A 24,500-nucleotide genomic window follows, 5' to 3' on the forward strand; every position below is an offset into this window, starting at 1 on the left:
TTCGCTCTCCACTCGAGGCGCCTCAAGGTCATCAAGTCCATCCTCTTACAGATCAACTGTCCTTTTCCTCCTTCCTCCGTCAAATGGACGAGGATCTATATCTTAAAATGGACTCTGGTTCTAAGTACTCTAAGGAGTATTGCGAGGAAATGAGTATGCCTTGGCCTCCTGCGGAGTCTCTCAAACTTCCTCTTAACAGGCTTCTTTATCAGATTTCAAATGAAACCTGGAGACTCCTTATGCTATTCCTACTGTTCCAGGCAAGTTGGAATCAATGTATAGAACTGTACATTGGGCTTTGAGAACTCCCAGTTATCTCATCAGTCCCTTCCTTATTAACAGCAGCAGATGAATCCAGAGACTAGTGGGATAATACACATCTACCAGCAGGTGGAGATGGAGAACTGATTAAAAGGTGGTCCCATTGGTTGGCACGCTCTCTGTATTTTCAGTATTCTCCATCTCCCAGTGGGTGATGGTTGCTTTTCCACTAGCTCCTGGATTCTGGCTGGATTGTTATTTCCTCTTCTGTTGAGATTTTTTCTCTTCAGGTAGATAGGGTTGTTTGGCTGAATGGTGCCAACTTTGAATGGTGCCAACTTTGGGAGTTACACCCGGGCCCCCCCAGGTCCCTGCTCCACCCTCCTCTCCGGTGGATTGAGGCTTTTTTCCTGGTCCTCTATTTTTCTTCTTTCCACAACCAAATTAAAAAAGAAAAAAAAAGGGGCCAGAGTGCTGTTGCTGGACGGTTCTGTCCTGGCAGTTCCTGTCTGCAACTAACAGCTTTAGCAAAGATTGACTCTGGTAAGGACATATTTTCTTACTTATTTGCATTGGTGGTTTGGTCTGCCGGTTTGCTTGTTGGAGTTTTCACTGACACGCAGTAGGTTGAGTTGTCTGCAGGTTTTGGGTCGCTCGGTGGTGTGTTTTGTAGGAAATGGCGGCAGAGGCAGTTAAATGGTGTTCCCGCTGTGGGAAACGGCGAACACCATCAGGCCTCTGTTCGGCGGGGTGTGCCAACGCCGTGGGGGAAGAAATGCAGATCACGCCTGAAGTTTCCCACGCGATTGAACTCCAGCCTACTACTCCTGCATTCGCGGCTGCTGCCATTCCGCTTCAGTGCGCGGCTGCGACGGCGGTCAGCGATGTTTCTTCTTCTCTTGCCTTTACGGGGACGGTTTCTGGGCAGGGGAAAATTATTTCGTCGCCAGCACAATCTAACCTGATGGTGTTTTCCCCGGAGTTCATTATGTTGATGCATAAGGCTTTTTTAATGCAGACCTCTCAACCTGTGCAACAACGGAAGGGTACTTTGGACTAGTGCAGCCCGATTCAGGAAAAAAAAATTTCGATTCGATTTGATTCAGCCTATTTGAATCGATTTTTCAATTCAATTTTCCTGCCCAATTGGGTGTTTTTTTTCCCAAACATCCTGGTGGGTTTATTTTATAGCTTCTTCACCCTCTTTGCCCTCTCCTACCCATGCTGGTCCTGTGGTGTAAACAAAATAAACAAACAAAAAATACTTTTCCTCTCTCTATTAAATCCTAAATCACGTTTGCGTCCAACACCAGCTCTGGAAGGATACACATTTCAAATCTGACATATTGTAATCACAAAAGAGAAAATAAAATTATTTTTCCTACCTTTTGTTGTCTGGTCATTTTTCAAATCTTGTTGGTCTGGTTGTCTTCTGATCAGGCTCTCCTTCTTTCTTCGTACTAACTATCCATCTTCCATCTCTGTTCTCCACTTCTGTTTCCCTTTCCTCCCCCGGAGGACTGGCATCTTTCCTTTTTTTCATTTCCATCCCACCCGCAGCTGCAGCGATGGACCCCACCATCCACAGATCCACCATCTCTCCTTTTCTCATCTACTCTTTCATCCAGCATCTATCTTCTGTGTCCCTGTTCCTATGCTCCCTCCATGCCCAGCATCTTATCTCTCCCCATATCCAGCTTCTTCTTTCTCTCTTCTTTACCTCCTGTATCCTCTTCCCCAGGTACAGGCTTTCTCCTACTATCGCTCCTGCCATCCTGCACCTTGCCCACCTACTTTGGAGCAGTATCTGTCCCTCTTGTACCCTTCCCCTTGTGGTCTTGCATTTCTCTCTCCCTCTCCCCATCAGTCCAGCACCTCTCCTCTGCTTTCCTCCCCCTCTTTTTCATCTCTCGCTTCCCTTCACCCCAGGTCTGGCATCTCCCCTCCCCTCTCTTACTCCTTCCTCCTCCTCCCTCTGCACAGGCCTGCCTCCCCACCACCAAAGGAACTCTTCCTCCTCCTCCTCCCTCTGCACAGGCCTGCCTCCCTGCCCTGAAGGCCAGCTCCCCGCCACGAAGCCTTGTTCCCCCCACGAAGGCCTGCTCCCCCCAGGAAGGCACTTTCTCTCTTCCTCCTCATGCGAAGGCACTTTCTTCCCCCCCCCCCCCGCCGTGAACGAACGCCTGCTCCCCCCGCAGCCTGCACCTTCTCTGCTCTTACCTCCTTTATGCTAATAGGGCAGCTTGCAGGCTCGCTGGTGTTATAGCGATCCCTGCAGCTGCCCGTGGTCCTCAGCGGCACATTCTTTCCGATACGTCCTGCCCCTGCTCTAACATCAGGGATCGCGGCAGAGAGAATTTGCCTCTGAGGACCACAGGCAGCTGCAGGGATCGCTATAACACCAGCAAGCCTGCAAGCTGCCCTATTAGCCTAAAGAGGTAAGAGCGGGGAAGCTGGGGGAGGCCTTTCTGACCGACCCTCCCCCCTCAAGCAGTAGTAGCAGCGGATGGCCAGCAAGAGGCAGGGCTGCAGCTCCTGCTTTAGGAAAGCACAGGGGAAGGGTCGGCCATTGAATCAGGAGGCTGATTTTTTTTTTTTTAAATGGAATCGATTCGAATCAATTCACCTGATTCGAATCAGTGAATCGGGCAGCACTACTTTGGACCAGTTTCCCGTGCCTCATGTCAGTAGGCCTCCTTTGGATTCTCTGGCAGCAAAAAGGCACAGAGTGGTGCCTTTGGACGGGGATGACCCTCCATCAGGCTCCGCCTTGTCTCTGGATCTTCCGGAATCTCTGGAGGACGGCTAAGTGGCGGATTTGGAGTTTGAGGATGCACTGGCTAGGGAGGTGGATGATCCTGTAGCGCTCCGTCTTTTTTTTCATAGGGAGGAACTATCATCTTTTATTTCAAATGCGCTGCAAGGCCTTCATATCTCACAGCAGGATCCGCAAGTGACTGGTTCTGCTAATCCTCTTATGGCAGGCACAAAATGCTAAGGCATTTCCAGTCCACGAAGCGATGCATGAGCTTATTTCTCTCAGAACGAGCTGGACAAATTTAAGAACCCCAAGGTGGACGCTTTAGTAGCTGCAGTTACAAAAAAAAGACTACTTTGCCAGTTGAGGGTGGTATAGCGCTCAGAGACATTCAGGATAGGAAGACTGAATCTTCGCTTAAGCTGTCCTTTGATGTCACGGCAGTTACCTTGCAAGCAAAACTAACTCCACTAAGCAAAAAGCTGCACACAATACTAAATAGAAACCACAAACAGCAGCAAAAAAGGTCTGATGGACCTTCAAAGTAACTAACTTCTGTCTCAAGCACTGGACTACCAATCATATGCCATATAAATAATATAACTGAAAAAAGGAGGGAGTCTCATTGTGAAGAACCAGCGAAAGGAGAAAGACATCTCCAGCACTCGCATGCTAAGGTGAAGGTCTAATAAGCTCCACTTGCACACCATCATCAAATCCCTCCTGTGTGCACCAATCAACCAAATCAAGAAATAAGGTGAAATTCAACAGTGATAATAATAAATCACATATTCACAGTGCTGAAACAGAGAAAAATATTTTGAAGGTCCCTCCAGCTGACTCCCAGAATCAAAAAGGGAAAACTTAGCTTGCAGGAATGGTCTGTAGATGAAAAACAAAGGCAAGGAAACACTGTAAACTGCCAAGTCAGATGAAATTCAGGAGTAGGTTCAACCAGTCCGGTTTCGGCGACTCTAGGTCCCTTCCTCAGGAAACTATAACTTTAGACCAGGAGTGTCAAAGTCCCTCCTCGAGGGCCGCAATCCAGTCGGGTTTTCAGGATTTCCCCAATGAATATGCATGACATCTATTTGCATGCACTGCTTTCATTGTAGGCTAATAGATCTCATGCATATTCATTGGGGAAATCCTGAAAACCCGACTGGATTGCGGCCCTTGAGGACCGACTTTGACACCTGTGCTTTAGACGGACAGCATTTATTCAGCCATGAACGGCAAATGAAGCAAACAAGCCAGCCAGGAGAGAGGGAGGAGCCAATAGAGCAGCAAGCAAACAGAGCTTAAAAGCTGAGCAGGGAGCATGAGTCATGAGCAACAGCCAATCAAATGAGAGCCCAAATTACATTATGGTATTCCACTCCATAGATTCATTCAGGCCATGCGGGTAAACAGTATCAAGCTCAAAAATCCTAAACTGTTCGGGCAAACTTATCACCTCTGAACTCATCAGGGATTTGTTCGATAATAAACCAAGTCAGATCAGTAAACCCATGGCCCTTATCCAAACAGTGAGGAACCATTGGAGCAGACATGGTAGAAGTGTTCAGCCAGCTCTTATGTTCCAAAAGTCTGATCTTTATTTTACGGCTAGTCCGTCCCACATACAACAGTCCACAGGGACAGGTGATGACATAAACCACCCAATGATTTGCATGCAAACTTGATACTGAATCAATCGCTATTTAAAAATCGGCCGACTGCGATTGAGTCACTATCTTTAGTGAATCTGGGCCTATGTTTGTAACATTACAAATAAGTGATCTTAAAAAGTTGATTTTAATAGCCAAATGCATCCCTTATAATGTAGTAGTATACAGACAAATCTATTGGGTCAACAAAGAAAATAAAAGGTCAGAAAGTTGAAAGAATGCAAAATTCACAAGTGGTTCCAGACTTTTGCACACCACTGTAACCTACCAAATATTTTTATAATACTATGCAACTCTATCCTATCACTCAAATTCTCTTTCATGCCACCCAGCTGTCAAAATATTCCTAGCAAGAACACTGCTATACTACTGCACAGACTACTGCACACATAACCAACAAACCACTCATCTCCCACACAAAAAAATTTTACCCACTCCACACCTCACTCTTCCCCAGACTTCTAATACATACCCCTCCTACTACACATCCACTTTTACAAATTTACATTCTCCAAACTATGCCTTTCCATACTGTCCTCATTTGTTAATAGTTGCATCCTACCAGTGAATACAGTAGAAACATGATGGCAGATAAAAGCCAAATAGCCCATCTAGTCTGCCCATCCGCAGTAGCCATTTTCTCTTTCTCTCTCCGAGATATCCTACGTGCCTATCCCAAGCCCTCTTGAATTCAGACAGTCTCTATCTCCACCACCTCTTCCCAGAGACTGTTCCTTAAGATTATTCCAGATTGGGGGAAGCCTGGATCTCAGAAAATATGGCTGTTACTTGCTATTCTGGTTTAAGTTTGTTTACAATTTTGTGTTTTTTCCTGTTCTAGTTCAGAAATTGATATACTGTATATTTGAGCTCATCCTAACGTTCATTTGCTCTGCAAATTGCTCTTATGACTGTTGTATTTACTGTATGGGAACTCGGGGCACGGAGTGGCATTGTTTTGTGATTTTTCACACCTTTGGGACCGCCTGGGGCGAACCTGAGGCTGCGACCACAACCATGCAATTGGGGAGAAGGTTGGGAAGGGGGGGGGTTGGGGTTCCAGGGGGGGGGAATCCTTGGCCTACATGGTTGCTGCTGGTATTCTTTCGATTGTTGGGAAGGGTAGGATCAGACCCTGCTGAGAGACTCCTGCACCTGACATTTACCATGGTACTGGTGCTGCTCGGGCTGGTCCTGAGCGTCATGTGGCTGCCCTGGGTATGGCTGGGAACCCGGGGTGGATTTTTTCCGCACTTAGCATTTTATATGTTTGTACTAGCCCCTTTTATACCTGCTGGCTAACACTTTGAGAATAGTATCCAGGAATGTTTCGGGCATTACCTCTCCCATAAAACGAACAAAAATTTTAACACAGCTCAAACGACATAAGGTCGACATAGCCTGTCTGCAAGAAACCCGACTTACAGACTTGGAACATCAGAAATTGAAGAGGTCCTGGGTAGACGCAGTGCATGCAGCATCTTCAACTCATAAGCGGGCAGGGGTGGTGATACTGATTAGTAAGACATTGCCTTACACTGCGAAATTAGTAGCCTCGGACCCACAGGGCTGCTACCTCTTGCTGCAGTTGTCAGTAGGCACATATTCCTTTTACTTGATGAATGTATATGCACCTAAAACCTATGACCATTCCTTCTTTGAGGGTCTAACTGCCATGCTTCTTGGGCGGGTTACTGATCCGGCATACATTGCAGGGGATTTCAATCAGGTGTTTGACCCGACTTGTGATTGTTCTCAGCCGGGACCTGGTGCGAGTATATCTCATACCAGAGGCCTGCCCTATCTTTGCGCCACTTTAGATCTGGTGGACCCGTGGAGAATTCTCCATACCACTGAACAGGATTACACACACCGCTCCAGAGCACATAACACACAATCTAGGATAGATTACATCCTTACCACATGCAAAGCATTTCTAAATGTGGATGCAGCGGTAATAGGCCCGGCGGTGATTTCAGATCACGCGATGATCTGGCTAGATGTGAATGTGGGCTTCGGTTTACACGGACCTGTACGTTGGCGCTTCCCTAATTATCTATTTTCTGATGACCATTTCAAAACATACCTAACGACTAAATGGGGTGAATTCCTAGACTTTAATGGTCAGCATAGCAATGATCCGACACTGTTTTGGAGCACGGCTAAGGTGGTGCTCAGAGGAGATTGTATAGCTTATGTAATAGCGCATAATCGTCGTTTGTCCCGGGGAATACTGCGGTTGGAAAAAGAACTAGCAAGCGCTAAGCGTCAGTATACCCTGTTCCCGACCCGCCACGCTAGGGAACACTTAGCTTCCGTGGAAACGACCCTCAATTCCTATATACATGAGCGCACGGTGAAAATGCTCTTGTATCAAAAATTTCGCTACCATCGCTATGGAAATCGGGCAAGGAAGTTATTAGCCCGCCTGACTTCCCAGGTGCGGGGTCACCGTTATGTTTTGGGATTGAGGGATAGTACGGGCCAATTTCAACACACTACTGAACACATTGCACAAATTTTTCAGTCCCACTTCGGGAAGATATATGGACGCCGGGACTCGGGAGCTGAACCCCTTATTAAGGACTATTTCACGGATTCCGGTTTACAGCAGCTCTCTTACTCTGATGTTAGGTTTCTTAATGCACCCATCACCCCTAAAGAACTACATAAAGCTATCCACAATCAACGAAATTTTTCGGCTCCAGGGCTGGATGGCTTTACGGTAGAATTTTATAAACTGCTCTCAGGGCAGCTTAGTCCTTTTTTAAGGGACTATTACTCCCAGGTAATCCAGGATGAACATTTCCCAGGAGAAGTGAATGAGGCTTTAATCACGTTGATATTGAAGTCTGGCAAAGACAGTTCTGCTCCCGAGTCCTGTCGCCCAATTTCTTTGCTGAATGTAGACATCAAAATTCTGTCCAAAATCTTAGCTGATAAGATTAGTGACCCTTCTCCCCGATGTGATTGCATCCACACAAGTCGGCTTTGTACAGGGTAGATAAGCAGTACACAACGTACGTAAAGCATTGATAGCCTTAGCGCACACGCAATTCCATCACACTCCTATGCTTCTACTCAGTTTGGATGCGGCACAGGCGTTCGACCAGGTCAATTGGACGTACCTCTTTGAAGTGCTAAATTGTATGGGGATATCTGGCTGGTTCGCTTCAGCATTACGCACTTTATATTCCACTCCAACAGCAAGACTACTTGTCAATGACATTATTACTGACCCAATACCTATTGAGAGGGGAACTTGACAGGGCTGTCCCCTGTCACCACTCTTATTTCTATTGTACCTCAAACCCTTTCTTCGCACAGTGTCTCAGGACCCCGACATAGTGGGTGTGGATTTCGGGACTCATTTACTCAAAGTGTTGGCCTTTGCAGATGACCTATTATTTTTGCTAACTGACCCCGCTCACTCTGTTTGATATTTATGGCAAGCGCTTGACAAATTCAAATTTTATTCGGGATTTACATTGAACTACCAGAAATCTATGGCCCTAGCTAGCCCCATGACACTACAACAGACATGGAGTGGTCACTTCCCATTTACGTGGGCTCAGACTTCAATTCGCTATTTGGGGGTACAGATCCCCCGAGACCTTACGACCCTGTACTCCAGCAATATCACCCCACTGCTTCAAGACACCTCACAACATCTACAGAATTGGTCCACTTTTCCCTTATCGATGGCAGGCCGGGTAGCCCTTTTTAATATGGTGCTCTTTCCCAAATGGTTATATCACTTTCAGGTTTTACCTCTGCTGCTGTCCCATGCCCATAACATTCGTTTAACGAAAGAGCTACAGCATTTTCTATAGGGTGGTAAGCGACCACGTATGCCCTTGCTACGGATGTGTCTGCCCAGGGATAGGGGGGGCTATGGTTTATTAAATGTACATTGGTATGCTATGGCTTGTCAGATGAGACATATTAATGATTGGTTTAGAGGCACATCTGATTTTTCTGCTACACCACTAGAGTTATCTTTGCTGGCTCCGTTCCATGTGAGCTATTTTCTACATGTGGTGGATTCGAGGATGCGTCCTTTGGTGTCTCACTACCCCATTTTTACGCCGGCCAGAAGGACATGGAGATGGGTCTGTAAAACAGCCAAATTCTAGCAAAGAACATTAAGAAAAGGACAAATCCTTCTTCAGGTACATTAGCGACAGGAAAAAGAACACAAACGGGATAGTACGCCTTAGAACGCCAGAAGGGAACTATGTGGAAACAGATTCCGATAAGGCCAAACTACTGAATGATTACTTCTGTTCAGTCTTCACCTGCGAGGCACCAGGGCACGGGCCACGGCTGGAAGCAAAGCAAAGCATGGAAGACCCATTTCAGAATTTTGAGTTCACACCAACTGATGTCAAGACTCAAGGTGAACAAAGCCATGGGACCGGATAATTTGCACCCAAGAGTGCTCAGAGAGCTATGCGATGTTCTGGCGAAACCGTTAGCCATGCTCTTCAATCTCTCCCTAGGTACGGGGAGAGTCCCCCTAGACTGGAAAACAGTCAACGTTGTTCCTTTGCACAAAAAGGGTTGCAGAGCAGAGGCTGCGAATTACAGGCCAGTGAGTCTCACATCAATAGTGTGTAAACTCATGGAAACTCTACTTAAAGGTAAATTAGACACGATATTGGATGAGGGAAATCTGAGGGATCCCTGTCAACATGGACTCACTAGTGGCAGGTCATGCCAATCCAATCTTATCAGCTTCTTTGACTGGGTGACAGGAAAGCTAGACTCGGGAGAGTCTCTAGACATAGTGTACTTGGATTTCAGTAAAGCTTTTGACAGTGTCCCGCACCGTAGACTATTAAACAAGATGAAATCGATGGGGTTGGGTGAGAAACTAACTGCATGGGTCAATGATTGGCTGAGTGGAAGACTTCAGAGGGTGGTGGTCAACGGCACCCTCTCTGAGACATCGGAGGTGATTAGCGGAGTGCCGCAGGGATCAGTCCTGAGACCATCCCTTTTCAACATATTCATAAGGGACTTGACCCGGGGGCTTCAGGGTAAAGTAGCGCTGTTCGCCGACGACGCCAAACTGTGTAATATAGTAAGTGAAAGCAATATCAAGGATAGTATGACGCAAGATCTGATCACGTTGGAAAACTGGTCCTCGACATGGCAGCTGGGCTTCAACGCTAAGAAGTGTAAGGTCATGCATCTCGGCAGCAGAAATCCATGCAGAACATACACCTTGAATGGAGTAGCACTAGCTAGGACTTCAGAAGAACGGGACTTGGGAGTAATCATCAGTGCAGACATGAAGGCTGCCAAGTAGAGAAGGCCTCATCCAAGGCAAGGCAAATGATGGGATGTATCAAGAGAAGCTTCGTCAGCCGCAAACCTGAAGTCATAATGCCACTTTACAGATCCATGGTGAGACCTCATCTGGAATACTGTGTGCAATTCTGGAGGCCACATTACCGTAAAGATGTGCTTCGAGCCGAGTTGGTCCAGCAGATGGCCACTAGAATGGTCTCCGGACTCAAGAGTCTCTCATACAAAGAAAGACTGGGCAAATTGCAGCTCTATACTCTAGAGGAGCGCAGGGAAAGGGGTGACATGATTGAGACATTTAAATACGTCACAGGTCGAGTCGAGGTGGAAAACGACATATTCGTTCCCAAGGGACCCACGGTCACAAGGGGGCACCCGCTTAAACTCAGAGGAGGGAAATTTAGTGGTGACACCAGGAAGTACTTCTTCACAGAAAGGGTGGTGGATCATTGGAACTAACTTCCGGTGCAGGTGATCAAGGCCACCAGCGTGCTCGATGGGACATCCAGTGGGATCCCTTCGAGGGTCGAGCTAAGGAACTAAGTCATCAGCACTCAGACTTAATGGGGTGGGTCAGTACAGTGGGCAGACTTGATGGGCTGTAGCCCTTTTCTGCCATCATCTTTCTATGTTTCTATGTTTCTAAATTGTCTTTTAGGGTGTCTTTATATTTGCCTATACAGGGCAATTGAGCTTTCCAGCCGGGCATGCAAAATGCCACCTTTCTTAAGTGGCAAGCACGAGGTCTACAATATCTTTTTCACCTGTTTTCAGAGGAGGGGAGCCTGGTCACATTTGCCGAGCTGCAACAAACTTTTGACCTACAGGCTAATGATCTCTTCGCCTATTACCAGATCCGTCACTATGTTCAGTCCCTCCCAGTGGCTGCCCTTACTGAAGTCTGCAGGGAGGCGCTTTCGGAATTCTTCAGCCTTTCAGGCCTACAGAGGATTCCTCTACGATTTCATATTGTGGGGATCCGGGATTGCCAACCAAGTACAAATCTGGATATATTAGCGACAGCGTGGGCTGAGGACTTGCATTGCCAGTTGACTGCTCAACAGTTACAACGGGTCCTGAAGAACATTCAGAAGGTGTCACCCAATATTACTCACTGGGAAATGCAATTGAAAATTGTTCTTAGATTTTACATTCCACCGGAACGTGCAGCCCGGATGGGGATTACTGCGTCGCATTCTTGCCCGAAATGCAATCAGGCTCACGCATCTTTGAGTCACATGTTTTGGGCCTGCCCCGCAATCCAACAGTTTTGGAGACATCTTGGCCTATATACCACATCGCTTTGGGGAAGGCGATGGCTTCCGCAACCGAGGGCGTTATTTGGATTTTATAATATAGCCTTGCCCAAACCCAGGGGAATGTCAGCATTTATCTCCAGAGCCCTTTTGATGGGGAAAAAAGCCATCCTCACCAACTGGCTCTCCCGTGATCCCCCGTCATATGCACAATGGAGATCCCTAATGATAGTGCACGCAACACTGGAGAGACGCATGGTGGGAGACTTGACTCTTGGCCCGGGTCGCAAATTTTGTCAGGTGTGAGAGCACTTCTAGCAGGACCTCACACCGCGTGCTCGCAGTAGACTTTTGAATCTTTAAGATTTTATTCCCACTCTCAGCTGTTGGACTGGCCATGGATTCTTGGGGAGGGGAGGGGGGGATGGGAGGGGAACTGATTATATTGTTGAAAATGTTATTTCCTGAATGGTACTACTGTTTGTATTTGCTTCTTACTGCTGGAATAATAAAAATCATTTAAACATAAGATTACTCCAGAGACTCACCTCTTAACTTCATCCTATGCCCTCTCATTCCAGAGCTTTCTTTCAAATGAAAAAGCCTCGACTCATGCGCATTTACATTATGTAAGTATATAAACGTTTCTATTATATCTCCCCTCTCCCCAAAATATACAGATTCCGAGTTCTTTAAGTATGTCCTTATATTCCTTATGACAAAGACCACGCACCATTTTAGTAGCCATCCTATGGACCGACACCATCCTTTTTATATCTTTTTGAAGGTGCGGTCTCCAGAATTGTACACAATATTCTAAATGAGGTCTCATACAGGGGCATCAATACCTCCTTTTTCCTACTGGCCATATCTCTCCCTATGCAACCTAGCATCCTTCTAACTTTTGCAGTCACCTTTTCAACCTGTTTAGCCACCTTAAGATCATCACATACAATCACACCCAAGTCCTGCACATAAGTTCTTCACCCCCTAAACTGTACCATTTCCTCAGGATTTTGCATGACCTTGCATTTCTTAACATTAAATTTTAGCTGCCAAATTTCAGACCATTCTTCAAGCTTCACCAGGACTTTCTTCATGTTATTCACACCATCAGGCGTGTCTACTCTATTGCAGATTTTGGTATCATCCACAAAGAGGCAAATCTTACCCGACAACCCTTCAGCAATATCATAATGGTACTCATTGGGATTAGTAAATGCCAGATAAAGCACAGGTACTTACCGTAACAGGTGTTATCCAGGGACAGCAGGCATATATTCTCACATGTGGGTGACGTCATCTACGGAGCCCCGATGCGGAAGCATTTTCAAGCAAACTTGATTGAAGATTTAAGTTTGCTCTGCTGCTCCAAGCATGCGTGCCTTCCTGCTCCACTAGGGGGCGCATCCCCTCGTGGTCTCCAGTTCATTTAACTAGCAAAGAAGCCAACCTCGGGGAGGTGGGCGGGTTGTGAGAATATATGCCTGCTGTCCCTGGATAACACCTGTTACGGTAAGTAACTGTGCTTTATCCCAGGACAAGCAGGCATGATATTCTCACATGTGGGTGACCTCCAAGCTAACTGAAAAGGGATGGAGGGAAGTTGGCAATTTAGGCAAATAGATTTCGCAAAACCGATTGGCCGAACCGGCCATCGCTCCTGGACAGAGAGTCCAGACAGTAATGGGAGGTGAAAGTATGAACCGAAGACCATGTGGCAGCCTTGCAGATTTCCTCAATAGGTGTGGACCTGAGGAATGCTACGGAGGCTGCCATCGCTCGGACCTTGTGTCCCGTTACTCGACCATGCAGTGCGAGACCAGCCTGAGCGTAGCAGAAGGAGATGCAATCAGCCAACCAGTTGGACAAGGTGCGCTTGGAGACTGGGTGACCTAACCGGTTTGGGTCGAAGGACAAAAACAATTGTGGGACTTTCCGGTGTGGTTGAGTGCGTTGGAGGTAGAAGGCCAATGCTCTCTTACAGTCAAGAGTGTGGAGCGCCACCTCTCCGGGATAAGAGTGGGGCTTGGAAAAAAACACAGGTAAGACAATGGACTGATTGAGATGAAAATCAGACACTACTTTAGGTAAGAACTTTGGAAGAGTGCGGAGTACCACCTTGTCGTGATGGAATACCGTGAAGGGTGGGTCCACCACTAGAGCTTGTAGCTCACTAACCCGCCGAGCGGAAGTGAGCGCAAGCAGGAAAATCACCTTCCAAGTGAGGAATTTTGGATGGCATTTGTCTAGGGGCTCGAATGGAGGTTTCATTAGTTGAGCCAGAACCACGTTAAGGTCCCAAACCACCTGAGAAGGTTTGAGAGGAGGGTGGACATTCAGAAGACCCTTCATGAAGCGAGAGACTAGGGGGTGGAGCGAGAGGGCTTTCCCTTCCAGGGACTGATGGAAGGCTGCAATCGCACTGAGGTGTACTCGAATGGAGTTGGTCTTTAGGCCGGAATGAGATAATTGAAGTAAATAGTCAAGGACCAGGGGGATGGGGACCGACACCGGGTCCTGGCTGTGAGAGGAGCACCAGGCTGAGAATCTGGTCCATTTTTGGGAGTAGCAGGTTCTCGTTGAGGTCTTTCTAGAGGCCTCCTTGACTGATTGAGACACGGGGAGAGAAGTCAGGGGGAAAGAAACCAAGCATTCAGATGAAGAGATTGAAGATTGGGATGTAACAGCGAACCCTGACCCTGTGATAGTAGAGAGGGAAACCGAGGTAGAGGCAGTGGATCTCTGACACTGAGTTGAAGTAGAAGGGAAAACCAAGGCTGGCATGGCCAGCGAGGAGCAATCAGGATCAGGGTGGCTTGTACTGTTTTCAGGTGGACAAGCGTCCGCAGGATCAGAGGAAACGGCGGGAACGCGTACAGGAACCTTCCCTCCCAGTCGAGGAGGAAGGCGTCGGCCTCGAGCCGGTTCGGGGAGTACATCCGGGAGCAGAAGAGAGGCAGTTTGTGATTGTGGGGGGATGCGAACAGATCTATTTGAGGTGTCCCCCACTGTTTGAACACCTGTCGTAGGGTTTGAGAGTGCAGTGACCACTCGTGTGGCTGGAGGAGACGGCTGAGTCTGTCCGCCAGACAGTTTTGTTCTCCTTGTATGTACACCGCTTGAAGGAAGGTGTTGTTGGAGATTGCCCATTTCCAGAGGCGCAGGGCTTCCTGACAGAGGGACCAAGACCCTGTTCCTCCTTGTTTGTTTACATAGTACATTGCTACCTGGTTGTCGGTTCGGATGAGGACCACCCGGTCGTGGAGCAGATGTTGAAAGGCTACAGCTGCGAGATAGATGGCCCGGAGCTCTAGCACATTGATGTGACAGCGGCGGTCTTCTGCTGACCACATCCCCTGTGTGCGTAGGCCGTCCAGATGGGCTCCCCAAGCGTACTCTGACGAGTCCGTGGTGAGAACCTTGCTGTGATGAGGGGCAAGGAAGAGTAAACCTTTGGAAAGATTTGAAGAGTCGGCCCACCAGCGGAGCGATCTTTGCAAGGAAGGAGTCACTGTCTCGGGACGGTCGATCGGGTCGCGGTCTTGACGCCATTGAGAGGCCAGGGTCCATTGAGGGATTCTCAGATGGAGACGGGCGAAGGGTGTGACATGGACGGTGGAGGCCATGTGGCCCAGGAGAGTCATCATCTGTCGAGCTGATACCGAGGTCATCAGTGAGATCCTTCGGCTCAGACTTACTAACGCATCTAGACGCGGAGGGGGGAGGAAGGAACGGAGGCGAACCGTGTCCAGCATGGCCCCGATGAACTGTAGGGACTGCGAGGGGCGTAGTTGGGATTTTGGGAAGTTTATTTCGAACCCCAGACTTTGTAGGTAGGTAATAGTCTGTTGGGTCGCTGAGATAACCCCTTCCCTGGACGGGGCTTTGATTAGCCAGTCGTCCAGGTAGGGGAATACCTGGAGGCCCTGGGAACGTAAGGTTGCTGCGACCACCACGAGGCACTTGGTGAAGACCCGAGGTGATGATGCTAGGCCGAAGGGGAGGACTCGGTATTGTAGGTGCCAGTCCCCTACCTGAAAACGCAAGAACTTGCGGTGAGCAGGGTGTACTGGGACATGTGTATACGCCTCCTTCAGATCGAGGGAGCAGAGCCAGTCGCCCTCGTCGATCAGGGGGTAGAGGGTCGGTAGGGAAAGCATCCAAAATTTTTCCCGTACTAGAAATTTGTTGAGGCGTCTCAAGTCTAGTATTGGGCGTAGGTCTCCCATTTTTTTCGGTACCAGGAAGTAACGGGAGTAGAAGCCCTTCCCCCGTTGGTCGGGGGGAACCTCCTCCACTGCCCTGAGGCGAAGCAGGTCTCGAGCCTCGGAGAGGAGTAGGGGTAGCTGCGTCCGGTTGGGAGGGCAATTCCTTGGGGGTTTGTCTGGGGGAATGGCCCGAAAGTTGAGAGAGTATCCTGATGAGATCACGCCAAGGACCCATGCGTCCGACGTGACTTGTTCCCAGCGAGGGTAGAAGGCTTTGAGGCGGCCCCCGATGGGAAGGAGGCCTGGGACTAGGGCGGAGGGGGCCCACCCCCTTCCGCGAATCCCGTCAAAAGGACGGGGATGGTTTGGAAGTCGCAGGCGGTTGGGACTTGGGCATGGCCCGGTGGTGGGCTTGCGGACGCCTGGGTGAAGGCCGCGAGAAGGGAGGGGTGGATTTTTGTGGGTAGCGGCGTGGAGGGGCCCTGAACGGCCTGGGCGCGGGCGGTTTAGGTTTTTGCCGGACGAGGGAGGCAAACGAGCGTTCGTGTTCGGAGAGGCGTTTTGTAGCCGCCTCGATCGTGTCGTCGAACAGTTCTTTTCCCACGCAGGGTAGGTTAGCCAACCGGTCCTGTAAGTTGGGGTCCATGTCGACCAGGCGCAGCCAAGCTAGTTGGCGCATGGCGATAGCAAAGGCTGCCTCTCTGGAGGAGAGTTCGAAGCCATCGTAGGCCGCGTGGAATAGATGGAGGCGCAGTTTGGAGAGGGACTCTAAAAGCAGGCCAAACGCTCCTTGGCGGGAGGCTGGTAGGTCAGTCTCAAAGGCTCTCAATAGTCCAATGAGGTGTTTGAGGTAGGATGTGAAGGTGAAAGTGTAGCTTTGCACCCTAGAGGCCATCCTAGAGTTCACAGTGCAAGGCCAGCCGAAGGGAGACTGTAGGAGCTGTGCCTAGTCCTGAGCACATGGCAGCAGTTCTGAGCACATGGCAGAACAGTGAGCGGAGAGTGTGCTAGCAGGAAGAAGCAGAGAGAGGAGCAGAGAAGGCGGTGCTAGCAGGGGAAGAGGCGAGAGCTAACTCCGCCCACCCCTGACATCACCAGCCAAACTCCCCCCATAAAAGGGGACGAGCCAACGGCGCGCAGCCGTTCGGCGCATCAAGAAAGGGCTCCCAATTTATAAGACTAGCTAACTAATCAATTGTCTTCAGTCTTTCTTTAGCGTTCTACCAAGTCTTTAACTATCAATCTACAACTTTCTACCAAGTCTTTAACTCTCAATCTTACAACTTTCTATTTCACCAACAAGCTACTAAATCTTTCTCACTAAACAGGCACACTAACAAACAGACGTTCTTAACTGACAATTAACTGTTAACTAACTAACTACTACTACTAACTAACTAACTAACTAACTAACTAACATCCCTCAGACCAAGAACTAACTAACTACCTCTATCCCTCCCTCAACACTTACTGACCAACACCTAACAGCCCCCACCCTAACAAACATCCTAAAAAAAAAAAAAAAAAAAAAAATTTAAATTAAGAAATAATAACAATAAACCTTTGTAATGGCAGGTAGGACTAGAAGCAGCAAGACTTCAATCAAAACAGGCAGTTCAGTCACCGAGAGCACCCAGGGGATGGCTATGGTCCGAGTACAGATGGAAGGAGAACCAGGACGGAGGGCAGAGGTCTCTGTACAGACCGAGGCCATCCCCTCAAAGATGTCTACAGTCTCAACGCAGACAGAAGTAATGGTTCAACCGGACGAAAGCCTTTTGATGGAGCTAAAGAGCCTGAGAGAGGAGGTTCAGCGCTTAAGGAGCATCCGAGACGACGAGACCTTCATCGATGGAGTCATCCAGGAGCTGTCTCAGATCGCTGAACAGGAACCTGACAAGACCACCCTGGGAACACCCATAGCATCCAAAACGGCCACCTTGAGACAAACTACCGGAATGCAGGAAGTGGTTGGAGACGCTGACTCCTGGCAGTTGGTGACTTCCTCCACAAAAAAATGCAGAGGACCTAACTCTGTCTCTTTTTCCCCCATACAGGACAGCTCAACATCGACACCTCATATCACCCTGAGGAACAGATATCAGCTGCTACAGGAAGGTCCGGAGAAAGAGCTACAAGTAGTTGTTCAGCAGACGGTTCCAACTCCGGAATCAACAGTACAGCCCACCCCTAAGAAGCGCAGAGTGGTGGTCATCGGAGATTCGCTGCTGAGGGGCACCGAGGGACCAATCTGCAGACCAGACCTACAATCAAGAGAGGTCTGCTGTTTGCCAGGGGCCAGGATCCGGGATGTCACTGCTTGCATTGACAGACTCATCAAGCCCCGAGACCACTTCCCCATGGTTCTAATCCACGTCGGAACCAACGACACCACAAGGAGCAGCCTGGACAGCATACCTGAAGACTTCAGGGCCCTGGGGGAGAAGCTGAGGAGGATGGATGCGCAGGTAGTCTTCTCCTCGATTCTCCCAGTGAGGGGCAAGGGCAGAGCCAGAGAGAATCGAATACAAAGGGCGAACGACTAGCTGCGAGGATGGTGCAAGGAGATGAACTTCGGATTTCTGCACCATGGAGAAGCATTGCAAGGACTACAGGGACACGAAGGGCTACACCTAATCAGAAGACGGAAGAATGTCCTTGGACACCGCCTAGCCCGCCTACTCCACAGGGCTTTAAACTAGGTAAGTCGGGGGAGGGTACAGGCACAAACATACCAGGCGAACTAAAATGCCAATACATTTATGAGGCTGAGGAAAGTAGACACCGAAATTCTGGGTCAGGGGTGAGAGCACACACTTTTGAGTCGGGAGTAGGGTCACATCATATTTATGGGTCACATTGTAATTCCGGGTCTAGGGGGAGTACACACTGTAGTTCTGGGTATATGGGGAGTACACATTGTGGTTCTGAGCCTCAGGAATGCACAAATAACACAAACAATGCTAAAGGAGTTCAAATAGCTCAAACAGGAATATCCCCACTGAGACATAACAAAAATATAACATGGAGGGCTATGTACGTCAACGCACACAGTTTAGGAAACAAGATCCTGGAATTGGAAACAGAAATAAGGAATGCCGACCTGGATGTGGTGGCGATATCCGAAACCTGGCTCACAGACTCCCACGGGTGGGACATGGTCATACCGGGTTACAACTTGCTTCGCCGGGACAGAGAGGGTAGGAAGGGAGGGGGTGTAGCATTATATACTAAAGATGACATTAAGGTCACGAGAATCTCAGATGTCCAGTATACTGGGGAATCCCTTTGGGTTAATTTGGCCAGAGGGAAGGACAAATGCTTGTATCTTGGCGTAATTTACAGACCCCCAAGACAACAGGATGACCTGGATATGGAAATAATCGAAGATATAGAAAATATCACCTTGCGTGGGGACACAGTATTGCTAGGTGACTTCAACATGCCTGATGTGGATTGGGTTACACTTACCTCTGCTTCCGGCAGCAGCAGGAGGCTATTAAACTCTATGAAAGGAGCAAGCCTCAGGCAACTGGTGTTGGAACCGACAAGGGATCAGGCAATACTGGACCTGATACTTACCAATGGAGAAAGTGTCACAGAGGTCTCGGTGGGCGACACATTGGCCTCCAGTGACCACAACATGGTATGGTTCAATATCAGGAAAGGTTTCACTAAATCTACTACACTAACCAAAGTCCTCAAATTCAAGGACACAAATTTCAAAGAAATGGGAGACTTCGTTCACCAGGCGCTACAAAGCCAAGAAGAAACCGATAACGTGGAAGACATGTGGTCGACTTTGAAAGCAACCATACAAGAAGCAACAAACCGCTATGTAAAATCAGTAAGTAAACGGCGAAGGAACAATAAGCCACAGTGGTTTACTGCGGAGATCTCAGACCTGATCAAGGAGAAGAAAAAAGCATTCATCTCTTACAAACAATCAGGGAAGCAGGACTCTAGAGCAGACTACCTGACCAAATCAAAAGCCGTCAAAACAGCAGTCAGGGAGGCTAAATTCCTCATGGAGGAGTCTCTAGCAAAGAACATCCAGAAGGGAGATAAATCCTTCTTCAGGTATATCAGTGATAGAAGAAAAAACTCAGGCGGGATTGTACGTCTTAGGAAACCAGACGGAGACTATGTGGAAAAGGATTCGGAAAAAGCCCAACTATTAAATGAATACTTCTGCTCAGTCTTCACCCGAGAAGCGCCAGGGCTCGGCCCTCAGCTACAGACAAGGGTTGGCTCAGTTGACCCGTTTAGTAACTTTGAGTTTACGCCCAGCAGTGTCTACGGTGAGCTGTCAAAGCTCAAGGTTAACAAAGCAATGGGGCCGGACAACCTGCACCCCAGGGTGCTTAGGGAGCTGAGTGATGTCTTGGCGGAGCCACTGTCCGCGCTCTTCAACCTCTCCCTTAGTACAGGCAGCGTCCCGTTGGACTGGAGGACGGCTAACGTCATTCCACTCCACAAGAAAGGCTCAAAGATGGAGACAGCAAACTACAGACCAGTGAGTCTAACATCGATAGTGAGCAAACTAATGGAGAGTGATTACTCAGCCACCCTTAGCGGTCCCGTACAAGGTGTAGGTGAACGGCCTCGTAGAGTGGGGGAACCCCGGGCCTTCTTGGAGGTACGGTGGTTCGAGGTTTCTGTCGTTTTAGCACGACGTTTTGCACCGCGGCGGTCTGTGGAGGGAGAGCGCCTCGGGTGCCTCGGTGAGGAGTCCAAGGAGGATGGAATGCGGCGAAGCTTGCGCGCTTTTCTTCGAGGTGGCTCGACGCGAGGCTCAGGCTGGTCTGGCACATGCGGGGTCGAGGTCGAGGCCGGTTGCAAATGGGCCATTGCAGCGGACAACTCCGACGAGATCATCGCTCGGAGTAGGTCCTGGAAAACGGGCACGGACAGCATCGAGGGCATGTCCACTGCCTCGGTGCACTCCACCGGGGGCAACCTCGTATCAGAGTATTCCCGTGTGGTGGAGGCACGGCCCGAAGGCTTGGAGGGCTTCACCGGGGCTGTAAGCAAGGGACTTCCGCCATGCGTCGCCGGTGTCCCCGAGGCCGGTTTCTTTGCTGGTACAGAACCTGAAGAGGGGACTTACCCGGAGCCGAGGTTTTCTGTTGTCCCGAGGACTTCGGGTTCGAGTCTCGAGGCGATGCCGAGGTATTCGGGGCCGAAGTCAAGGCCGGGGCCGACCTCGAGGCCGAGGTAGAGGGTTGGTCCGGGGCGAAAAGATCCGCCATGCGGGCTTACTTCGACGGAGGGCCCGGTTCTGGAAAGTAGCGCACTGGGGGCAGGAGTCGGTTGGATGAGCGGCCCCCAGGCAGAGGATGCACCGGCGATGCGGGTCTGTGATGGAAAGAAGCCGCTCGCACCGGGAGCACTTTTTAAAGCCAGTCAAAGGCCGGGACATAGAATCGAAACTGGCCGCGGCTCGAATAGCCACGCGGCCACGGGGACCCGGAAGCCTCCGGGTCGGTGAAAAACGAAGCAGGAACAGTTGAAACAAGAAAAAAACTCGCGCACAGCGACTAAATCGAGAAAAACAAGAAAAAATTGCGTGCTAGAAGGCAGTTGGGGCAGAGCCTGAAAAAACACGACTTCTAGGCTCAGCGGAAAATTTTGAACTGGAGACCACGAGGGGATGCACCCCCTAGTGGAGCAGGAAGGCACGCATGCGTGGAGCAGCAGAGCAAACTTAAATCTTCAATCAAGTTTGCTTGAAAATGCTTCCGCATCGGGGCTCCGTAGATGACATCACCCACATGTGAGAATATCATGCCTGCTTGTCCTGGGATAAATGTAGTTTCTGGTTGCTTGAGAGTTACTATTAAAAATAGGCCTAACTAATACTATACTCCATACTATGCCATAAACTGGACATATGGTAAGCAAAGCGTGGGCATACTCAGGTGTGGTGTGCCAAGTAGAGAATGACACGGTGGCTGTTGCCCGTGGCTAGGCGCAGCTAACCCACCGAAATGGTGGGGGGGGGAAGTGCTCACTGCGGGCACTGGGACAAGGCCATCCACTGCCCCATGGAGCGGTTAATGGCCTTGTCCCGGCAGTTAAGGGAGTGAATATGCGTGGTCACCGATCGTGCACGGCCCCCTCCCCCCCTTACCTTCACAGTGCGTTAGTAAAGTTGCTCAAGCCGGCCGAGCCTGCCTGCAGTCGCGTGTGGGTGGGCGGAAGCTTCTCCTGACGCAACTTCCGGTTGCGTCAGAGAAGGTTCCCGCTCACACACACACACGACTGCAGGCAGGCAGGCTCGGCCGGCTTGAGCAACTTACTTTACTAACGTGCCATGAAGGGGGAGGGAGGGGGATTCTTGGGCCGCACGAGGGGGTGCTGAAGGGCAGTGAGGTGGCGAGAGGGCAGGTGGTGGTGGGGAGAAAGCACTGGAAGGGAAATGGGGAAGACGAATGGGGAAGACGAGAGTGGGTAGAAGGCGCTGGAAGGGAAATGGGGAAGGCAAGAGTGGGCAGAAGACACTGGAAGGGAAATGGGGAAGGCGAGAGTGGGCAGAAGACAGAGTGGGGAGAAGACAGAGATGCCAGACTATGGGGGGAGCGGAGGGAAGAAGATGGGTGCCAGACCAATTGGGGAAGGGGTGAAGGGAGAGGCACAGTAACAGAGCAAATGGAAGACGCTGATGGAAGGAACTGAATGAGAAGATGAGGAAAGCTGAAACCAGACAACAAAGGTAGAAAAAAAATTCCTATTTATTTCCTTTTTTTTTTTTTTTTTTTTTGCTTTAGGTTAAAGTAGTATATTAGTTGTGTTGATAAAAAAAATTTATAAACAAAGCCCTGCCAGCCTAACCTCCCTTTCTCTAGTTCAGCAGCCAAAACTTTGATTTATAAGAAAGGAATAAGCTAAATATTGCTGTACTGATTCTTGTATGGATGCTGCGGGGAAGGGGCGGTGAAAGGAACAGCGGGGATGGGGCGGTGAAGGGGATGGTGGTCCGGGGATGGGGACAGAATTTTTCCCGTGTCATTCTCTAGTGCCAAGTTCACACATAAATTTCAGTTAGAAATTGATTTTAATCTCATTTTTATTTAAAGTATTACAGGTTTTTTAAAAAAAATTTTCTGGTTGCTCCAGTTCCTGTTAACAGAAAATCTACTGTATTTACTTTGTACTTCTTGTGTAACCAATGGAAATAATAACAGCGAGCTTGAAAATTCTTTTTAACTAACCAATGCACTAAAGTTTGCAAACTAGCTCCAGAAATGCCTAACAACCTATTTCAATCCTGAATGAGTTTAACCCCCTGCACAACTGATATTTGTATTCAGTATAAAGAAGCAAGGTGTTACAAAAAATAAATGAAAAGTACAAGTCCTTGCAAGCAATGGGCAAAAAATCAGGACTGGGTCGACTTACCAGCAGCACATTTGCAACCTACTCTGCTGTACTCAAGACAATGGAGGCTATTCCAACAAAGACGAAAAAAAATGACTTACACTACTTTAAAATAGGTTTAGCCTCTCTACGTTCCACTCTCCTCCCCCAGACCCCACCCCCTCAAAAAAAAATCGCCGAATCTTGAAAAATAACAGCGAAAGCGAACACAATAAATACGCCTAACTCAGAGCAAACGATAAAAAAAAAGAGAGAGAGCCAGAATGCAGCAGACACATACCACTCACCTAAACACTAAAGGAACCGGATGTAAGCAACAGCGCGCCAATAGAGAAGATACCAGAATAGTAATGTCCGGATAGAAACTTGGACTGCTAGCGCTTCAAGAAAAAGGCTCCCCCAGAAGCGCATAGTACAGCTGCGGTGAATAAGTTGAACCGTTGAAGTTAAAGTTGACAACTGGCTGGTTTTGAACCGGCTTTCTTGGATTTTTTTTAAAGGCTAGGCCGGTTAATGGCAGACCCCTTAAAACTAATCCCTTACAAAGGAACAGGGTAAAGACAGGAATGGATTCCACGGATTACTGCTTAATAAAATTGAAATCCAAGTGCAAACATCGGATTCTCAGGATTGTTATGATCTTAAGAGGAAGCCTCTTATTTTATTTTATTTTTTTTTATTGTTGCTGCTGCTACTAGCCTTTTCAATTGTTTATTCCGCCCCATCCACTATCATGAGCTGCAGGGCTCAGCTAGTGGAATGATTGACCGATATACACTGATGATAATGTAACAGGAAGAAAATAAAGAGATTCAAATCAGGTTTATTCAAGGTGCTCCTAAGAACCATGCTTGATGCATTTCGCCAAACAAGGCTAGTCAACGCTAATAGAAAACCACGTCTTTCATAAACACAGGAACAGATACACCCTCACTCAGTATGGAATAAGTAATCACAAACTAAAAATAGAAATATATAGATAAGAGATTAACCTGAACCGTCAAGAAGCCAAACTGCATACAGTGAAACACCACAGAAACAATGACATATAGCCCCCTAATACTCTGCAAAATATAAATTTAGCAGATGTAAATTTGAAGAAACTGACAAACAATCACCACTTTACAAATTAACAAATAGAAATAACACAAAAATTGAAAATAAGAATATATCATTTTATTTGACTAATCCATTTTTTAATTAACTTTCAGAACCCATAGCCTCCTTCAGGTCAATATAGTATACTGCTGTTACATTATACTGTCCTGACCTGAGAAAGGGGGTTTTGGTCTTTAAAAGTTAGTAAAAAAAAATGTATTAAAATTAGTCCAATAAAAATATTACCTTATGTTCTGTTTTAAAAGTTTTATCAATACTATTTTATACTAAAGCAACAAAAAAAAAATCTTTTTTCTACCTTTTGTCATTTCTGCTTTAATCATCTTGTCTTCACTCTCTTCTTTCTAGTCAGCATCTGTCCTCTCCCTGTCTTCCATGCAGCATCAGCCCCTTCCATCCACTGTCTGTCCTCTCTCTCACTCTCTGCCCCTTCCAACCACTGTCCGCCCTCTCCCTGTTCCATATGGTATCTTCCTTCTTTTTATGCTCCTTCCATAAACTTCCTTCCTGTGCCCCTTCTCTCCTTTATACA

The 24,500-nt window shown here is 48.3% G+C and overlaps 1 protein-coding gene across 6 annotated transcripts in view; it reads right to left on the reverse strand.

The window, feature by feature from the left end:
* Nucleotides 1–24,285, reverse strand: part of NUP93 (nucleoporin 93) — a 757,735-nt gene extending 733,450 nt beyond the window's left edge. For 2 of the 6 annotated variants that reach the window (XM_033940756.1, XM_033940750.1), the window contains exon 1: nucleotides 23,137–23,482. Coding sequence is in view for 1 of the 6 variants with exons in the window: in XM_033940752.1 (XP_033796643.1) it covers nucleotides 24,267–24,276 (10 nt within the window). In the remaining 5 variants the exon portion in view is untranslated. Of the gene's footprint in view, nucleotides 1–22,870; nucleotides 23,003–23,136; nucleotides 23,483–24,266 lie in introns of those variants that run through there. The other 4 variants (XM_033940749.1, XM_033940753.1, XM_033940752.1 and 1 more) reach the window with 3 other exon arrangements.
* Between the last annotated feature and the right edge of the window lie 215 nt (nucleotides 24,286–24,500).

The sequence above is a fragment of the Geotrypetes seraphini genome, chromosome 4 (assembly GCF_902459505.1).
Source record: "Geotrypetes seraphini chromosome 4, aGeoSer1.1, whole genome shotgun sequence".
Lineage (NCBI taxonomy): Eukaryota > Metazoa > Chordata > Amphibia > Gymnophiona > Dermophiidae > Geotrypetes > Geotrypetes seraphini.